Source organism: Diceros bicornis, chromosome 36, assembly GCF_020826845.1.
Source record: "Diceros bicornis minor isolate mBicDic1 chromosome 36, mDicBic1.mat.cur, whole genome shotgun sequence".
In the NCBI taxonomy this organism is placed as follows: domain Eukaryota; kingdom Metazoa; phylum Chordata; class Mammalia; order Perissodactyla; family Rhinocerotidae; genus Diceros; species Diceros bicornis.
Genome location: NC_080775.1, coordinates 33,291,364 through 33,308,303, shown reverse-complemented (window position 1 = coordinate 33,308,303; position 16,940 = coordinate 33,291,364). Strand labels below are relative to the sequence as shown.

The 16,940-nt window shown below is 42.6% G+C and overlaps 1 protein-coding gene across 2 annotated transcripts in view; it reads right to left on the bottom strand.

The window, feature by feature from the left end:
• CCNY (cyclin Y) overlaps positions 1–16,940 on the bottom strand; it is a 219,650-nt gene that overhangs the window by 27,496 nt on the left and 175,214 nt on the right. For both annotated transcript variants that reach the window (XM_058532792.1, XM_058532793.1), the window contains exons 4-5: positions 9,141–9,241; positions 3,292–3,327 (exon numbers count right to left, since the gene is read on the bottom strand). In XM_058532792.1, the coding sequence (XP_058388775.1) occupies positions 3,292–3,327; positions 9,141–9,241 (137 nt within the window). The remainder of the gene's footprint in view (positions 1–3,291; positions 3,328–9,140; positions 9,242–16,940) is intronic.

The following is a 16,940-nucleotide window of genomic DNA, read 5'->3' as shown; positions in this document are numbered from 1 at the left end:
TCAACTGTATTTCAAGAAACAGAAGGCAGTGCTAAATGTAAGAGATGCTGTTGGTTATTCATGAATAACAATTTGTTTTTCTTGGGTATAATATTTAATCATTTTTGTTTGAATAGTCCATGAAATAAAGGTTATGAACTATATTCAGTTGAATTAACTTAAGTAAAAAATCTAGATTTTCATTTTCTGAGTTTTCAAATGAATCTGATCTAAACAAGTGACTTAAATTTCTTTAACATCTTGTTTCTGAGCAAAGGCTGATGGATCTGATTAAACCATCACAACATTGTGGTTGACGAAAAAGAAGTCCAAGAGTAAGAACGAACATTCAGCGTTTCCTCGAGATTAATCTGAAGTTTTCACAACTTAACCACTGCATTAAGAGTTTCACAATTTTATACTGAAAAACAAGACGTGACACGTAGAAAAGCTTAACTCAATAACCTACAAACCTATAAAAGAACGGCTGGTTGCTACCAGGCTGGTAAACTCAGAGAACCATGTAAAGGGGAGGCTTTCACGGTAAGCACAGAGCTCGGGCAGCAGGGTCCTGTGGGACCATCCATACCTCACCAGTGACAGCTCTACTTCCATCTGTTTTATGTCATTTGAGTTTTGCCAAAAAATTTTTCTTTAAAAACCCAATTCGGAAACCATCGCTTCTCATAACAGCATATAATTTCCACAGTCTGTGCTTCCAATGTCAACTTGGCTCATGAATATCAGAAGGCTGCAGACCTGTCCCTAACACATCCATCACAGCAAACGCAAACACTACAATTCCCGCTCTATAAATTTACTGTCTGCATAAAAGATAAAGGAAAAGCGTAACAAAACAGCTCAATTTTCATCACTATATTTGCACAATAAGAACTGTTTTCAAAGCTTTGGGCATTCGTACCTGTGCTCATTTCACTAGCCTACAGGACACAGGCAGCCTGGTTAGATAAACCCAAGTAAAAGAAAGGTTCACCCTGGCAGGACCCGACAGCGGGGTCTGAAAACATAAAGACAGCTCCTTCTGGGTGCACCTGGTCACACTCCCTTGTATGATGACCCCAGCTGTGAAGAATCAGCTGACCCCTCATCTCACGAACAGCCTACAAGACACTCAAGGAGCTGTGTGGGAGACAAAGCCTGGACCAGCACCCCGTGTCCTGGGGCAATTCAGCCCTGTTCAATTTTCCTGACGAATAAGAAACCCCAAAAAGCCATCGAGTCCTCTAGAGAAACATTTATCAGAAGTAATTTTAAAAATGAAATTGTAGGTTCAAAAATATAAATGAGGATTAAGAATTTAAGCTAAAACAACTCTGGAAAAAACTGACTCCTCTGAGAAGTGGGTTTTCCTCTCACTTCCATTAAAGCCATGTACCCCAGCTGAAAAGCGCTGTCTCTATCACGCTCACAGGCCTCTCAGCAGCTCCAGAAGCGTGGCCAGCACAATTTATCAAGGAGAAACGCTGCACAGTCATGCCACCTCTTCCCAAGAGATCTCCAGGCTACATCTGTAAATTCATCATGCATGTTTACAAATGCTCATTTTCTCAGCTGGACTTTCTCCACTTCCAGTTAGTTTTGGCCCAATTTATCACCATTTAGCCGGGTAGAGCATATGATTAAAAGTTTTGGTGGTATATTGCTTGGGTTCAATTCCCCATTTCCCAATTTACTAGTTGAGTAATCTTAGGCAAATTATTTAATCTCTCTGTGCCTCAGTTTCTTTATCTGTAAAATGGAGATAATATCAGTATCACCTCATGCAGTTGTTATAAAAATTAAATGAGATAATGCATGTAAAGAGCTCGGTAAGTGCTTAATTGGGCTCTTATTATTATCAGCTATGGCTATAAATTAACTTTGGGATCCATAATAGCCTAAGAACTGAGAAATCACTTAGAGATGCTAATGCAAAACTCATTTGAGAACACATCTGAGTTTTACTAATGGCATTACATTGTTATTTAAGACTTGTGTGTTTAAAAGTTTGAACTACTATCACAGAAATAAGTAGCAAGACCAATCACTTTCATTGATGTTATTCTGGTTCAGGTTCAAAGTTCCAATGTCCTACATTTTGTAAGTTCCTAAATCCAAAGTTCTCAAGCACCATAAAGAACTACGAATCACAATTACAATATGGAAAAAGGTCATTACAGAGAACACCCTTCCAGGTGTTTGCTTTCAGATATTTCTGTTTTCCCACAACACTGTGCATTAGAAGCTTTGTCATCCAACCTCCATGTCCCTGGCTTTCCAGAACCCTCCCGTCTCCTTTGTAGAAGAGAGTGAAGGCCTGTGGCCCCCACCGCGCACCGCGAGATCCATGCTCACCATGAGGGCATGCTTGCTCCTAGAGCTGGTTCACACCAGCTGTACTCGTTAACTATACTCATATAACATACATAAATGTCACAGTCATCAGTGAAATACAAGTGCAATGAGAGTGGCTTCGTTCTTACGAAAACCAAGAAGGATGCTCTGGAACAATCCAATAAAAGGGAATCACTAAAAATAAACCTGCTGTAGATGAGGTGTGGTCAAAACCTAAAAGATTCTACATTCAGATTGTTCGGCAAATGTCTCACGTTTTCTCATTACTGACAAAAAAAAATATGGAAAGGATGAATTAAGGTGTGGCTTATAAAAGCAAGACACTGATCCTCTAATCAGTGCCTCATGCTCGAAGCAGAAATCTGATGCCACATAAGAAAATTGTACTTTTACATGTTTTATGTTGAAATAAAATGTTAAAGGTAAATTTTTTAAATGAATTCTTATGACTCCCTGACTTTTTTACTTAACTGAACTACCTCACTTATCTACCTTTTTTACTTAACTGAACTACCTCACTTAACTACCTCACCAGACTCACTTATCTCAGAGGGTTTCTACCACATTAAAATAGTTTATGTCTAAATTTATACCAAAATTTCCTCTACTGAATTAAAACTATGAATTAAACATTTTTTTCATGATAAAGTTGCACACAGTAAATTTTTAAAATAATATTTTATAAAAGAAAGAATGTTCAAACAAATTACATGGAAAATAAAGAGTGAAGAGGAGGCTGCACATCATCAGGAAGCGTTGTCCTGTTTGCTGGCCTCAGACACAAACACCGTTTGGTTTCCTCGATTCAGAAGCAGGTCAGCACTCACCTGGACAGCATCGGGAAATCACACCAACCTCAGAAAGCCCATGAAAATACGAGCCAACCAGAACATAATAGGAACAGCACGATAAAAGAGAACGTGTGACATCTTCAGCACAAATTCCCCAGCGACATACCTGTTTTTAATGTGGTAATATATGGCGAGAGCTACACTGCAAAAGAAAACGCAGGAGTTCAGTGTTTCATATGCACAGTCAAGATGCTACACAGTATCTGACATCAGTCTGACCGTAAATATTTAAATTTAAGTAAAAATCAAACGATACACCTTAACAGTCCCATTTAATTCAGGATGCTGACCAGGAAAATGCACTCTTCAAAGTAAATCAATCTGGCACTCATTCTCAGCAATTATTAAAACTTTTCCAGAAACACCAAAACTTCAAGTGATGTTTAGAAACAAATTTCTCTTTCTATCTGAAATTTAAGCTTTCCTCACTTGTAAAATACAGGCACCAAATAAAAAACAGGTGGTGCAAATTTAACACCTTTCGAAATTGCCAACTCAGTACCTACTATTTTAGATATTTCTACCATAAAATGTGAATATTAGCCACAGTGGTTTGCTTTTCTTCTCTTAAATCAGTAACCTCTTGGCAATCTGCCTAGCTTATTCATTCACTTGCTGAAGTGGTACATAACTCGTATTTGTAACACTACCTTAAAATGTTATTTGACATTTTAAAAGATCTGAATTTAATGAAGACATTCTCGTCCCCCAAATTTTTTTTCCAATAATGTTTTTCTGATTATAAAATGTATTATATTCATATTTTAGAAATTTTGGAAAGTACAGAAAATATAAAGAAAAATAATCCCTCTACCCAAAGATGACTACTATTGGCTTGAGATATGTAGATATCTACCTATATCTACACATTAGTGTGAGCAAACAAGCTTGCGTCCTACTTTTATCCTCATTAACATTTTCTTACCATTAAAATATTCTTCAAAAACATGATTTTAAATGGCTGACTATATTCCATCATATAGTTGAATAATTTACTAACCACTCCTCTACAACTGAACATTTAAGTTGTTTCTAATACTTTGCAATTATAATCAACACTATAATGAATATCCTCACAGATAAATATTTGTGCAACCTATGACAATATTATTTCCATAAGAAAATATCCTATAATTGGAATTACCTGACCTAAACTCACTAATACTTGTAAGGTTCCCCACATATATTGCCAAACACCTTTGTAGAGAAACCGTACCAGTACACTTCCCAGCAGAGTCTGTTTCACCTCACCCTTGCTGACACTCACCTTGAATGTTTTGAAAACATGTTCACTGGAAGAAAGCGTACCTGTTTTCAATTTGAGTTTCTTTAACCACCTATCAAGTTGACAGGGTTATTCTTGTTGACTGGCCAACTTTTCATTTCCTCTTTTGTCAACTGTCTAGATCCTTTCCCTATTTTTGTTTTACTTTAAAACTACTTAGAAGAGGCCAAAATTTACTTTTTAAGCTGCTAAGAACACAGCTAACTGGGTGTATCAGATTGTGTTCGGGGTCTCAGTGCAGAGACTGCCAGCCGGGCACCAACACGGAGGCGGAGGCTCAGTCCAGACATCTCAGCTCACGCGGCGGCACCCAAGCAGACTGGGCAGGCAGCCTGGACTCCAAATGGCTGAGACGGTTACCTGTGACTTAACATGACAACAGCTAATCTCACGCTATCAGACAAACACTTACACGCTTCCAAATCTCTCTCTCTCTCCAGCTCTACTCATTCGAATGAGTTCGGCTAAGTATCAAAAGCACTCAGGAGCAAATGGTAATTTATTCTTTTTCTCCTAACATCTTGAAAAGCATCTAAGCTGAAGGAATTGTCATTTGGGGTGAAACGGCTTCAGAATTTAAAATAATAATAACATGGTTTTCAAAGTGCTTTCACATACATTAACGGCCCTGCAATGGAAAACAGTAGACGTTACTGATTCTATTTTATAAATGAGGAAGTTCAGGTTCAGACACCAGGTGCCAGGACTTCTGACTTGTACAATGGTCTTGTGCCCTTTCATTCTACTGTGTTGCCTCTGGAAAAAAGGAAGCAATTACTGTTTTATTCATTTAATAGTTATGTGTGATGACTGCTTTCCTAATCTTATGTCAGATTTGAACTGAACGTTTCATAGGATCAGGTGTGATGTAGCGATCAGTTTAATCGCTTTGACTGAGTGAGAAAAAACGGTTCCTGCTTCCCCTCTGAGGGAGTGTGACCCAGGAAAACGTCCCTGGGCTGAAGTCAGGCCAACCTGGGTTCAAAACCTGGCTCCTTCCTTTATTCGAGTCATTCACCTCTCAGAGCCTGCGCGTCCTCGTCTATAAAATCAGGACACGTTCAACCTACATCACAGAGTTGTTGCTATCACCAAAGGAAATACATAAAAGCATTATGTCAAATATATAAGTTCTAACACAGAAGTTATTATTGTTGTTATTCTCTTATCAATAATTCCATTTCAAGAGGTCTTTCAGCTTCTGTAGGCTGAGTGAAAATCTTCAGGGCCCCAAGGTCACTATCTCTCAAATCTCCTGAGCCAAAAGCAAGACTGAACATCATTGTGCCTTAGACCTCCATGAAAAATACAGCCACTCTGTAGGACAATTTCCACTCAAGGTTACACCCTGGAAAGGGAGAAAACCAAGCTGAGGATTCAGGTACAGCCCAGCTCCCCAGGCCAGTTTAGCTGGTCGTCTTGAAAGATGTGACTGCTGGGGGCAAAGGGCAGTCAGCTGAAAACTGAATCAGTCTCAGGCTTCAGATTTCACTCCAAATGCCCAGCTTCAGCGCCTGGTCAGTTCTGCCACATCCTCAGGAAACGGTGAGGTCTCACCAAGGATGGGCTGCAGCCACACCAGAAGTACATTTGGACCAAAGGGTTTGCTCGACTGCTTTTCCCACATAGCTGGGAAGGAAAAAATGCTATTTTCCTGACCAAGAAAACAAAGCAGATTTGTGATTGTTGGCACTGCACTTGTTTTACTTCTTAGCTAGAAATAAATCAGCAAAGCATGTGGCAATCCTCAGACCTCTGAAGATGACGAGGTGGTGGTTCTGGCCGTGCAAAGGAGCTGAGCCACGGAGCTGGAGGCAGGGGGAAGCAGCTGCTCCCTGAGCCTCAGAGGCCCAGACAATGAACGACCTGGCCAGCTGTGTGAGGGGGCTCCCCCTACTCTCCACTCTCTCCTTGATCATTACCCCATACTCCTTACAGGATGTGGGGAAGGGTCTGGTTGTAGAGGTATGGGCAGTGGTGGGCAAACGCTAAATTCACACCACAGCTGCTGACATTTAGGGGAAAGATGGGAAAACCAAGGTCTCAAAAAAAGAAATTATGCCGAACAGCAAGTGCCCCAACTTTTCATACTTAAACTCTTCTTTTACTCTAGAGTAGCACTCAACCCTCACCCACCCTCAGCTAGAACTTGTAAATATGCTGGTTCACTGCGGCAATCCCCAACTGGCAAAAGATTTTCTTCTAAAAATTAGCTCAGAAATCGGTTGTTTAGAACTCAGAGCATTTTCGCAAAGAAACAAGGTCATACTTGGTTTTCAGGAATCAAGTTCAGCCTACAAATGCTCACGAGGCCCACAGTGAAGCCAAACTACTGTACTAATGAGCTTGGTATCAATTTTAACATCTGGGGGCAGAGGCCAAGAGGGCCTTGGATTTAGGGAAGGCAGAGAAAGCCAAAAAAGGAAAACAGGAGTTTCCTTCTGATAGGTTTAGGCAAAGTTTTAGAACAGGAGGGCATGTGGATTCAGCATCTTCCTCGCCTCTTCCCGACACTCCTCTCCCTTCTGAATACCCCTTTCCCCTTACGCGGTCCAGGCCCCCGGCTGAAGCCCACCCGGGCCTGCTGACGCCTCAAAACCTCACTCTTCAGCTCCTTGATCATAACCAAGCCAAGGGTGGGACGTGGGTATTTACAGGGAAGGATTCTGATGGACAACTTCAGTCAGGGTCCATGCTACCCAGCTCCCAGGTCCAAAATACACATTTTAAAAAAGAGGGTACTTTTTAAAACAACTGAACCACTGACTGAAGGAATTTCAAATTTGGGTGGTGCAGAGAAAATGTCTTGTAGACCAGGGAAGCCACAGCATCTGCTCTGTCTTGACAGTCACCTATCTTAAGTGGCCCAGCTTTTCAGCTTCTTTTCCTCCATGTACTAACCTATACTTCACTTAAAACTTTCAGGGGAACTTGAAGGGGAGAGGAGAGCAACTGCCCACTGAAATCAGGGGTCCTCAACCTTGGCTGCCTATTAGAATCTCCTAGAGGGGTTTAAAAATCCAGATTCCAGGTCTGGAGTGCAAGACCTCAAACAGCAGTGTGTTTTTAAACTACCAGGGGCAGCCAGGGCTGGAACCACTAATTTACATAGACGCACAGTCATAACCTAGGGGCTTGCACCTCCCAGGCTCGACAAGGAAATATCAAATTGTCACTCATTTTTCCCACTGGGCTCCTAAGTGTCTATGTCACACCAGTGGCAATTTTAAGTCATCCAAGGATGAAGTGCTGAGCAACTGAGTCAGATCCACTTGTAAATCCCAGAGCTCCTGCTGGCCCTGAAAGTGAAGTGCCCTCGGCTCCCCTCTGCCTCGCTTCCTGTGAAGAGCATGCCAGGACTAAAGGGAAGTTCACTGCTTTCGTTCTGGGCTCTTTAGATCTTGAGCAGATGCCAGGTCACAAAGTGCCACAGATCTTCAGGGCGCTCCGCTCCTCTCCACAGCTGCTAACCACTTACTCCACATGGTACTTCCAAGAGCTACTGCACTTCCCACTTCCCAGCAGTAAACCTTGGCCCAAGGAGAGGAAGTGGCTCAGCCAAAGCCACGCATCGTGGTGCTGTGATATACATGCCTTTACCCAGCTGTGATCACTGCCTGTCTGGGTGTATGCCCACTAGTCCTTCACCATGCCCTTAAATGCCAAGGTAATGAGGGAAGAAGCCACATCTCCATTTAGATCTTAGAAACGTGCAACCCCACAGGAGATTAGGCAGCCTCCCCCGAGTGGTCCCATCCCCCACCTGCCCATGGAGGACCGGGACAGTCCCACTGCCTGACTGAGGCTGTGATTGACTGTCACATGCAGTCACACTCAGAACAGGGCTTCTAAGCCTGAAAACCCAGCCCACTGAATAGAAGAATACTTACTTAGACATGTGAACACTTGTTTCATATGCTAGCATAGGTTGTTGTTAAGTGTGTACATTCTCAAACAAATACAGAGATAAAATATCGCAGCTTTTTCACAGTTGACCTGAAGACCACAGACCCCAGCACATCAAGGGTTGTCATCATCACAGTGCTAGAGGAACACTACAGGAAAAACCAGTCTTCCTTCCCTCGTACCTCCCACTTTAAAATAAGAAAACTAACTGAAGCCCAAAAGGAAAAGGATTTTATTCAAACACTCCCCTTCCTCTCTGAACCCCATTTTAAATAAAGGCCCCAAAGAGAAGGGTCTTACCCAAACCCTCCCTGTTGGCGAGAGAGCCGAGGTTAGAACTCAGACGTCCCAACTCCGGGCAAGTACTCTTCCCCTGTGTCAGGCCTGCCCTCTACTGGAGCCCCAAGTCTGGAACCATAGGAGCCACGCCTTATTTGAAGGTAAAATATTGGCACAGTTATGCCAGGATGCCACTTTAATAAAAAGTGGGAAGGTAGAAAGTACACACAAAAATCAAAAATATACTTTAATCTACATTTAAAATAATTTTTAAAATTGGTATTTTTATGTAAATGATAATATGCACAAATATTGTGAACACCCCACATTTTAACTACCAAAATCACTTTTTAAAAAGATTTCCTGAATAGTCAATGGCCTCTCCCTGCCCAATCTTACTCCTCCCAAACCCCACAACCAACGAGTTAGCTGTCAGGTTAAGAAATAGAAAAAGCATTCAGTTAAGCAAAAATCCATATACCCACCATTTAATTGTATACTTGAGGTTTGGTTGACTGACTGTGCTATCATCTAGGAAAATAGTGGAGCAGGAGCTGTATTTCCTTGCTATTTGTCCTGGAGGATGCTAGAAAACAATGGCAACAAAACAATGACAATTAAACAGGGCTCAAAATTCTTCCAAGGAACATCATCCCCTTCACCTTGAGACTAGACAGAGGAAAAATGTCTTAGCAAGAAATGTTAACACCACCAGCAAGAGCAGTACAAAAACGCTTTCTTCATACAATGAAATTCCTTGTTCTTCCACATACAGAAGTCACTGCCACCACTCCTGGCCCCAAACCTCCTTCATCAGGAGAACAGGACACGCTTGCAATCAAGCATCCAAGAGCATGCTGCAGGTCCACAGAAATCACCTGCCGGCGCCTGCATGAGACAAGAGGTATGCTGTTCATCACGCTAATGAAGGCCCGGAATTAAGGCGGAGTCCTGGTTTTTCGCACCGAGATCCAGACAAGAGTCCACTGTACCCATTTTCTCTGTTCTTGGGGCCATGGAAAATACAGCCAATGTTAATTTAGAATCTCCTGGTTAATCTGCTTGAATTTCAGGAGGCAAAGTTATAAAGAAAAGGAAAAAGTATTTCTTCGTTAGGGGCAAAATACATTTTAAAGGGGAAGATTACCTGATGCTTTTGAAAACACAACCAATGGATGACCTTCAGGTGGTGCGCCTGTGCGGTCTTATGACTGGTTCCTTCACAATTGTATAAATTTTGATCTCTTTGGAGAACTTTAGAACTCAGAACTACTTCTGAAAGGTCCAGTAAGGAAAACAGAATTTCAATCACACAATGATGACACCGAATTGAATACTAAGCAGACTTTTGACAACCATGTGGGCAATATGATTAGCAGACACTGATCTGGATAATTTGTGTTCAAAAGCAAGTTAGAAAAAATAAAATAAAATCACCCAAACAAGTTTCCACCTGCCTGGTGCTATGTTGACAGTCTAAGTGTCATTTTCAGCAGCAAAAAAAATAATCCCTTGGGGATAATAAAATTGCCCGCCTCACCTGCCCACCTCCCACCAAACCCTCGGGATCCACGGTTTACGAACGTAAAGGAAGACTTAAAGCTAATCAGAGACCAAATGCCCTCTTCGATACTTTAAAATTTACTTATTTAATAAGGTTTCCTTTGTAATAAAATTATGAAAATCTGCAACAGCTTGAGAAACATAAAAAAGATGCTATAATCAATCTCCCCTCAAAACTAAATAATACATCGTAATACTGTAGTGACCACTGGGGTATCCAGTTCCTCAAATCACAGCTAGAGGGCGCTACACTACGGAAACACTAGGACCCTCCCAGCACTGCTTTTACATAAATAGGACATGAAGCAGGGGAAATTAACCCAAGTCAGGAAATTCAAAAGATAAGGCTTGTTCCTGGGCCTTTCTTCTTAAGCTCACACTGTTCTGTGCCTATGTACAGAAAGGGCACGAAGAAACGTTGTAAACTTAAAGTTACAATGTCAATTTTAACATGGCATTTTCATATCTATCAAATTAATCCAACATTCTCATTAAGACAATCCAAAGGCATTAAAAACATCTCTTTTTAAGCTCTTGTAGCAATCACATTTAAGTCAGACAAGGTACATTAAAAACTCATTATCTAATAATGGCTATTAATATGTGCTGCAAGATTCAAAAATCCTATGAAATTTACCCCACCACTGTAAAATTTACTACAAACAAAAACCTCAACAAACATGTTCAACACAAAAACTCAGTAATTAATTGACATGTTAATGAATTTTTCAAGATACAAGGTAACTTGAGGAATAACCCCAGCAATGGAGCAAAACGACAATGATTCACTTCTATTTCTTGTACGGCTTCAATAATTTCCTTTGACACAAATTTCCTCAAGATTGAAATGTACCAGGAACTGCAAAGAATAAATGGTTTCCTCGAGAAAATGTAAGCATGCGAGTCCAGGAGGGGAGATGAGGGATGCACTCGGTGAGCACCGTCTACACCCTCACCATCGAAGAACCACCGTCGTGAGTTCACGGGCAGGAATACCCTCGGTCCGCACATCCTAAGGGTCAGGGGGTTAACTCGAGACCAGGAGAGGATCTCCCTAGCCGTGAGTCGGCGCCTCCCAGCACTAAGGGCTGCTGTGCCAAAGCACTCAATTTGCCAGGGGGATGCCAACTCAGCTTTCAAACGATTTAATAATTTCTAAATTGAATAAAAACCCCAAGTATTAAGTTATAAAGGTTTTTAGTTCTAGGGTGTCCCATCATTCTACAATACCATTTGGTCATCACGTCATTTGTTGAGTGTCAGGACCACAAGATTCATAGCACATAAACTTCTCTTGATCTGAAATCCCCATCACTAAAAGCTGAAATAACGAGAATCCGTCTACCGGAAAAGCTCTTGACCCCAGGGCTGCTTTCCTGTTTTGGTTTCTGTTTTGAACTGTTCTACGTGACACAGGGAAGGCAGAGCTGGCTCAGGCACCAACACCTTCCAACAACTGACGTGCGTCCTGGGATGAGGACAGCTTCAAACCTCTGTGATGCCTCTGAAGCATCAAAGAAACACACGTTCACAGAAAAGTATACTCTAATTTAGTAAATATTCTTAATAAGGACATAATGTGCCAGATAGTTTTGTTTTAATTGAAATATAGTATTAATTTAGTTGTCTCATGATTCTGAAAAATCAGTATTTTCACAAGTGTGTGTGTCTGACACACAGAGAATCTCCCACCTAGGCCCCAATCTTTGCTAATAAAGAACACAGCCACATGATACACTGGAGAAAATCGGTTAGGAAGACAGGTGCTGGAAGTCGCAGGTGTGGCTGTGAATCTGACTCGGCCATAACTGGCTCTGCACCCCGGGCAAGTGGCCTGGCCTCCCTCTCTGCCCCTCAGTCCCCTTATCTGTAAAACAGAGATGAAAAGAAGAGACTCTACCTCACAGGGTTGTTATGAGGAGTAGAAGAGTTGTTATTTTTAAGTGCTTAGAGCAGGGCCAGCACATAGAAAGCATTACATCAGTACTTGTTAAATAAAAGGCTTGAAACATGTCAAAAAAGGGATAGGAATGCTTCTTACGCCTAATGTCTATAACATTGTAGACGTATATAAAAGAAAAGACTAAGACAATGTTTTACCTGAAAAGGATGGGTATAACACTCTAGTTAGCTTAGGCAAACGTTCCCAAGGATGACAACTGTCTTGGTGAGAGAGCAGATTGTATAGTGTCAACCATAAACTGCTTAGAAGGGGAGCAGAGAACAGTCTAATTAGCGAGAGGCCCAATTATGGATTATTTTTAAAGAAACAGAAGTTTATATCTTTGAAATAATGTGTATTTTACAAATTAAGTTATAAATATGTGGAGTGATAAAATTTTAGAACTAGATTAAAGCCAAGAAGATCTAGTCCACCTATTCACATAATGTCTACAGTACAAAATCATCTATTATTTACATCAAGACCCACTAATACGCAAGAATTGTTGGACTGTATACTTAAGAGGATTTTATTGAAGAGTTATTATGTGTCCCAAATAATGAGACTATCCCTTTAGACAATTCCAATCAGATGTCTGTCAGATACAAAGACACGTGGATAGACGTATGCATGCTCTATGCGCACACACACAATCCAAGTGCAGGACAAAGAGAAGGGGGATGGGCATAGGGATAAGACCGGCACTGGACCCCCTCAATGACCAGGTATCCTTCTCCCAACTACTCCACCGCCCTCACCGTCTCCAATCCTCTGTCCACAGCTCGCCCTGAGCTCCCGTGGGCAGCGCGCATCTCAGAGAACCAAGAGGCCCTGGGGCAGCAGCATCCACTCACCCTCATGCTTCTTCCTCCCTAGTAAAGGAATCTGAAGAACCTCCCCCTCATCTGCAGGGGAAGACCTAACCTTCTCCAGGCAGGGCTAGTCAGGACCTCCACTTCCTCAAACTTTCTAAAAGCTGGCTCACACTCCACACTCCCTTCCTGGTCACAAAAACTCTAAGTGCTGGACCAATGAGCACTTTTCAGGCCTAATTCTCTTCTAGCCTTCTCCCATCTTTCTGGCTACTCAGTCACAGCCCCTTTGTAGACTCCATTTCTCTGAACTCCCTGCAACGTGATGGTCTTTCCTTCGCCCTCTACATCTCTCCCCAGGGGATTCTCATCCCTTCCCATTAATTCAACTTCCTGCTGCTCTCTGAGGAGTCCCAAATCTTTCCTCTGGCCCAACCTCTCTTCTGAGCTCACCACTGCCTGTGGACCTCTCCACCTGAATGTTCCTCATGGGCACCCCAAATGGCAAACTAATCCGTTCTTCCACTCAATAGTAAGGCTTAAAACCAGAAATCTGCAAAATAGTCTTGAATCTTCCATCTCTCTTTCTCTTGGTCTCCTTGCATCAAGTACTATTGACTCTACCTCCTAAATACATTTCAAAATCATCTTTCCTCTACATTCCTCCAGCCACTCTCTGGTATATGAATGGCCTCCATCACTTCTCACCTGTATTACTGTGATAATCGCCCTGCCTCTAGCCTCTAGGCTCATTCCCTTCCAAACCACTCTGATGCTACTGTGATCTTTCTACAAAGCAAATCAGATCATGTCACCTCCCCACTTAAATGATTCAGAGGTTCTCCATTGGGGGCAGGGGACACACCATCTCTTCATCTCTTCAGGTCACCACTCATTTCTTCCTGCCATGTACACTACCACTTAGACATAATTAAATGATGATAGTAACAAGAATAACCTTTATTTAATGGCCATCAGATATGAGTTAACAGTGTTCTGGATACTTTACGTGTATTCATTTACAGCTCACAAATATTTAGCAAGGCAGGTAGAATTCCCATCTTACAGGTAAGTCAAAGGAGGTCAGAGAAATGAAGTAACATTCCCTAAGTCAACTCTAAGACATTGGAGCTCAACGCCACACCTGTCTGACTCCAAAGTCCGTGCCTTTCTACCTATAGTGCTTCACTTGTGCCATGTTCTCCCAAATCTTTTCAAACACCCCAAAGGCCCTTTTCCTTCTCTGACCCCACTCATCCTTCAGAACCCTGCTGACAGCCCTTCCTCAGGACTCCTTCCCCCACCATGTGTTCCCACGTGCCCTGTGCCCTCCGTGGCACTGACCACTCTCCGTGGTAGTTTTCCACTCACTCATCTGTGTTCTCTCGGGGTCTACACTGTAAGTGTCCAGGAGGTAGAATGGATACTTTTCTTGAATCAGCAAACGAGGAAGAGCTTTATCCAAGGGACCAGCCTACCTTGCTGGCTGATTCAAGTGCCACCACAAAGGAAGTTTGCCTCTACAATGGCAGCTGGGTCCTCTGTGAGCTCGGTGCAGCCTCAGCAGAAAGGGGGCACCATGTGTCAAGAAGCTGGCAAACAGGAGCTCATCGCAAGGGCCTGTGCCACTGGGCAGTGAAATGCTGACCTGCTCACTGCAGTGGGCCAGGGGCCATGGGCCAGGCTCTCTCGTGGCCCTGCGGGGAATGAGCTCACATGGACAAGACACTGCAGTACAGGCCAGGCAGGAGTACAGTGGAGTCTGGGAGCCTAGGACGCAGCTCTGCCACTGATGAGCTGTGTAAACTTGGGCAAGTTACTTCAGTAGGGTGGTCATGCGTCCTAGCTTACTGGGGACAGTCCTGGTTTGCCCCTATCATCCTGGAGTGACCAATAACAGCACCCTCTTTCACACTCAGTAGTGTCCTGATTTGGGCTTACTTCCCCAAGATTCAATGTCTTCATCTATAAAATATGGAGAGCAGAACCGACCCTCATCGTGGGGCTGTGAGGACTACATGGGATAAACGTGGAGGCTCAGCACACAGACGTGCTCAATGAATACTATTAAGTCACTTAACAACACAGTCTCTGTGCTTTAACTTCCTACTTCCAATGGTTGGACAAAACTGTCCTACCACTTCTTAGGGTTTGTCAGAACAAATAAAAATAAAGCATTAAAAATATGAGGTAATATTATTGGAGGAAAAGCAGTTGTACAAATTTGTAAAAAATGATATAAATGAAATCTCCAGAAATGAACGCTCCAAAATTTTTTTTTTAAATCCTAATTCTAAGGAGAGCAAACTATGACCTTGACAGAAGGCAGGGCTCTGTGTGCACAGAGAATGAAATCTGCACCAGCATCCCTTTATTAAGAATTAACTGAAGGCCTGATGTGTGCAGAGCATGAGTGGGACAGAACCCAGGAGAAGCGGCAAGAGGGGCTGGGGTGCCCATCACGAGCACCTGAATGCTCACGGGGTGCAACCGTCTGACAAAACCACAACGGCGGGGTGGTGCAGGGGTATTTTCCTCATTTGTAAAATTAAAATTTGCAGAAAACGCTTAAGAAAGTGTCTTTACCCAAGTCACACGGCTAACAGGGAGTGGATACCAGGACATTCTGTGGGATGCCACAGCCTGTGCAAACCCAGAGCACCTATCCGAGCAGGCAGACGCTGAGGCTGGGAGAAGGACACGCATAGATGCCCCCGGGGCTGGGAGAGAGGAAGCCCTACCATCTACCTCCACTACCACCACGGTCTCAGAGACACGATGATAAAAAGAACAAAGGAAAAGTCCTTCACCTTTGACCTCAAGGTGTTAATGAACAAACATTCCGTGGAAAGAAAAAGGAAGACTGAACAGCTTTTAGCAGGATCAGTTTTTTACAGCAAGGAAAGACAAGAGGTAGAAAAAGCAAATAGCCATGGAATTAAGAACAGAAGTGGACCAAGTCATTACTCTATTAAAGCAGAAAAATAAACCAACATTGAATCTCAAGAACAAAAACTGGGAAGTGTCAATTTTGAGGTACAAGTTTTGCTCTATTGTGAGTCACACAGGCTGTCACCAGAAAATAATTATTCATAATTCACTGCAATCCCAGGTCAAATCTCGGCTGCATTATGGCTCTGTGCACGACCCTATAACGAGAAGGACTTTTTCTCATTACAGTTCTGGCTCTGAGGCAAAATCCAGAAATGCACCCCTTTAGGACTGGCATCATCTGAGGGAGAGGGGTTTTCCTGATGGCACTGAGGGCACCGCGCACTCCCTCAGGGGGCTGCCCCTGCACAGCCACCAGCACAGAGCTCCTTGCTGCCCGAGTTCTTTCTGCAGCTATAAAAGAAACAAAGGTTAATTTCCCCAAGTGACATTTTTCTACTATTACTTCACATCTTGAATGCAATGGTCATATATACTCCAGGCTGCAGTTCTGGGGGTAGGGTGGGGTGGGAAATAAGCTTATTCCAGAATGCTGGGGGTAAGGTAGGGCGGATGCTTATCCAAGTGTAGGTCTCAAAAATTTTAATTTACAGAAAGACTCAAAAATGGGTTAGACTTGCCTCAAAGTGTAAGAAACTGAAGTTTTTTTCCTACTCTGTTAGAGCTCTCTCTCCTACATAATTAGTAAACTGTCATAGAAATTCAAATATGCCATGTGTTTGCACAATGCAAATGGTTAAGGGCCTTTACACAGCCCATCTCCATGGCCACTCATAACTACCTGTGAGATGGGAGGACGTGCACCATTCCTCTCTGCAGATGATCTAATGACAGCACTTTACCAGGTGACACAGTAACTTAACACCACAAAGCAGACAAGTATCAGAAGAATCATGATTCAGGCCACTTGACTCCTAATCAAGCGTTCTTGCTACAGTAAGTTGTTCTTAAGCTACATCCCTTCAAAATTCTCTACAAACACAGTTACAGTGGTCAAAACTTTACTGGTTCCAGAA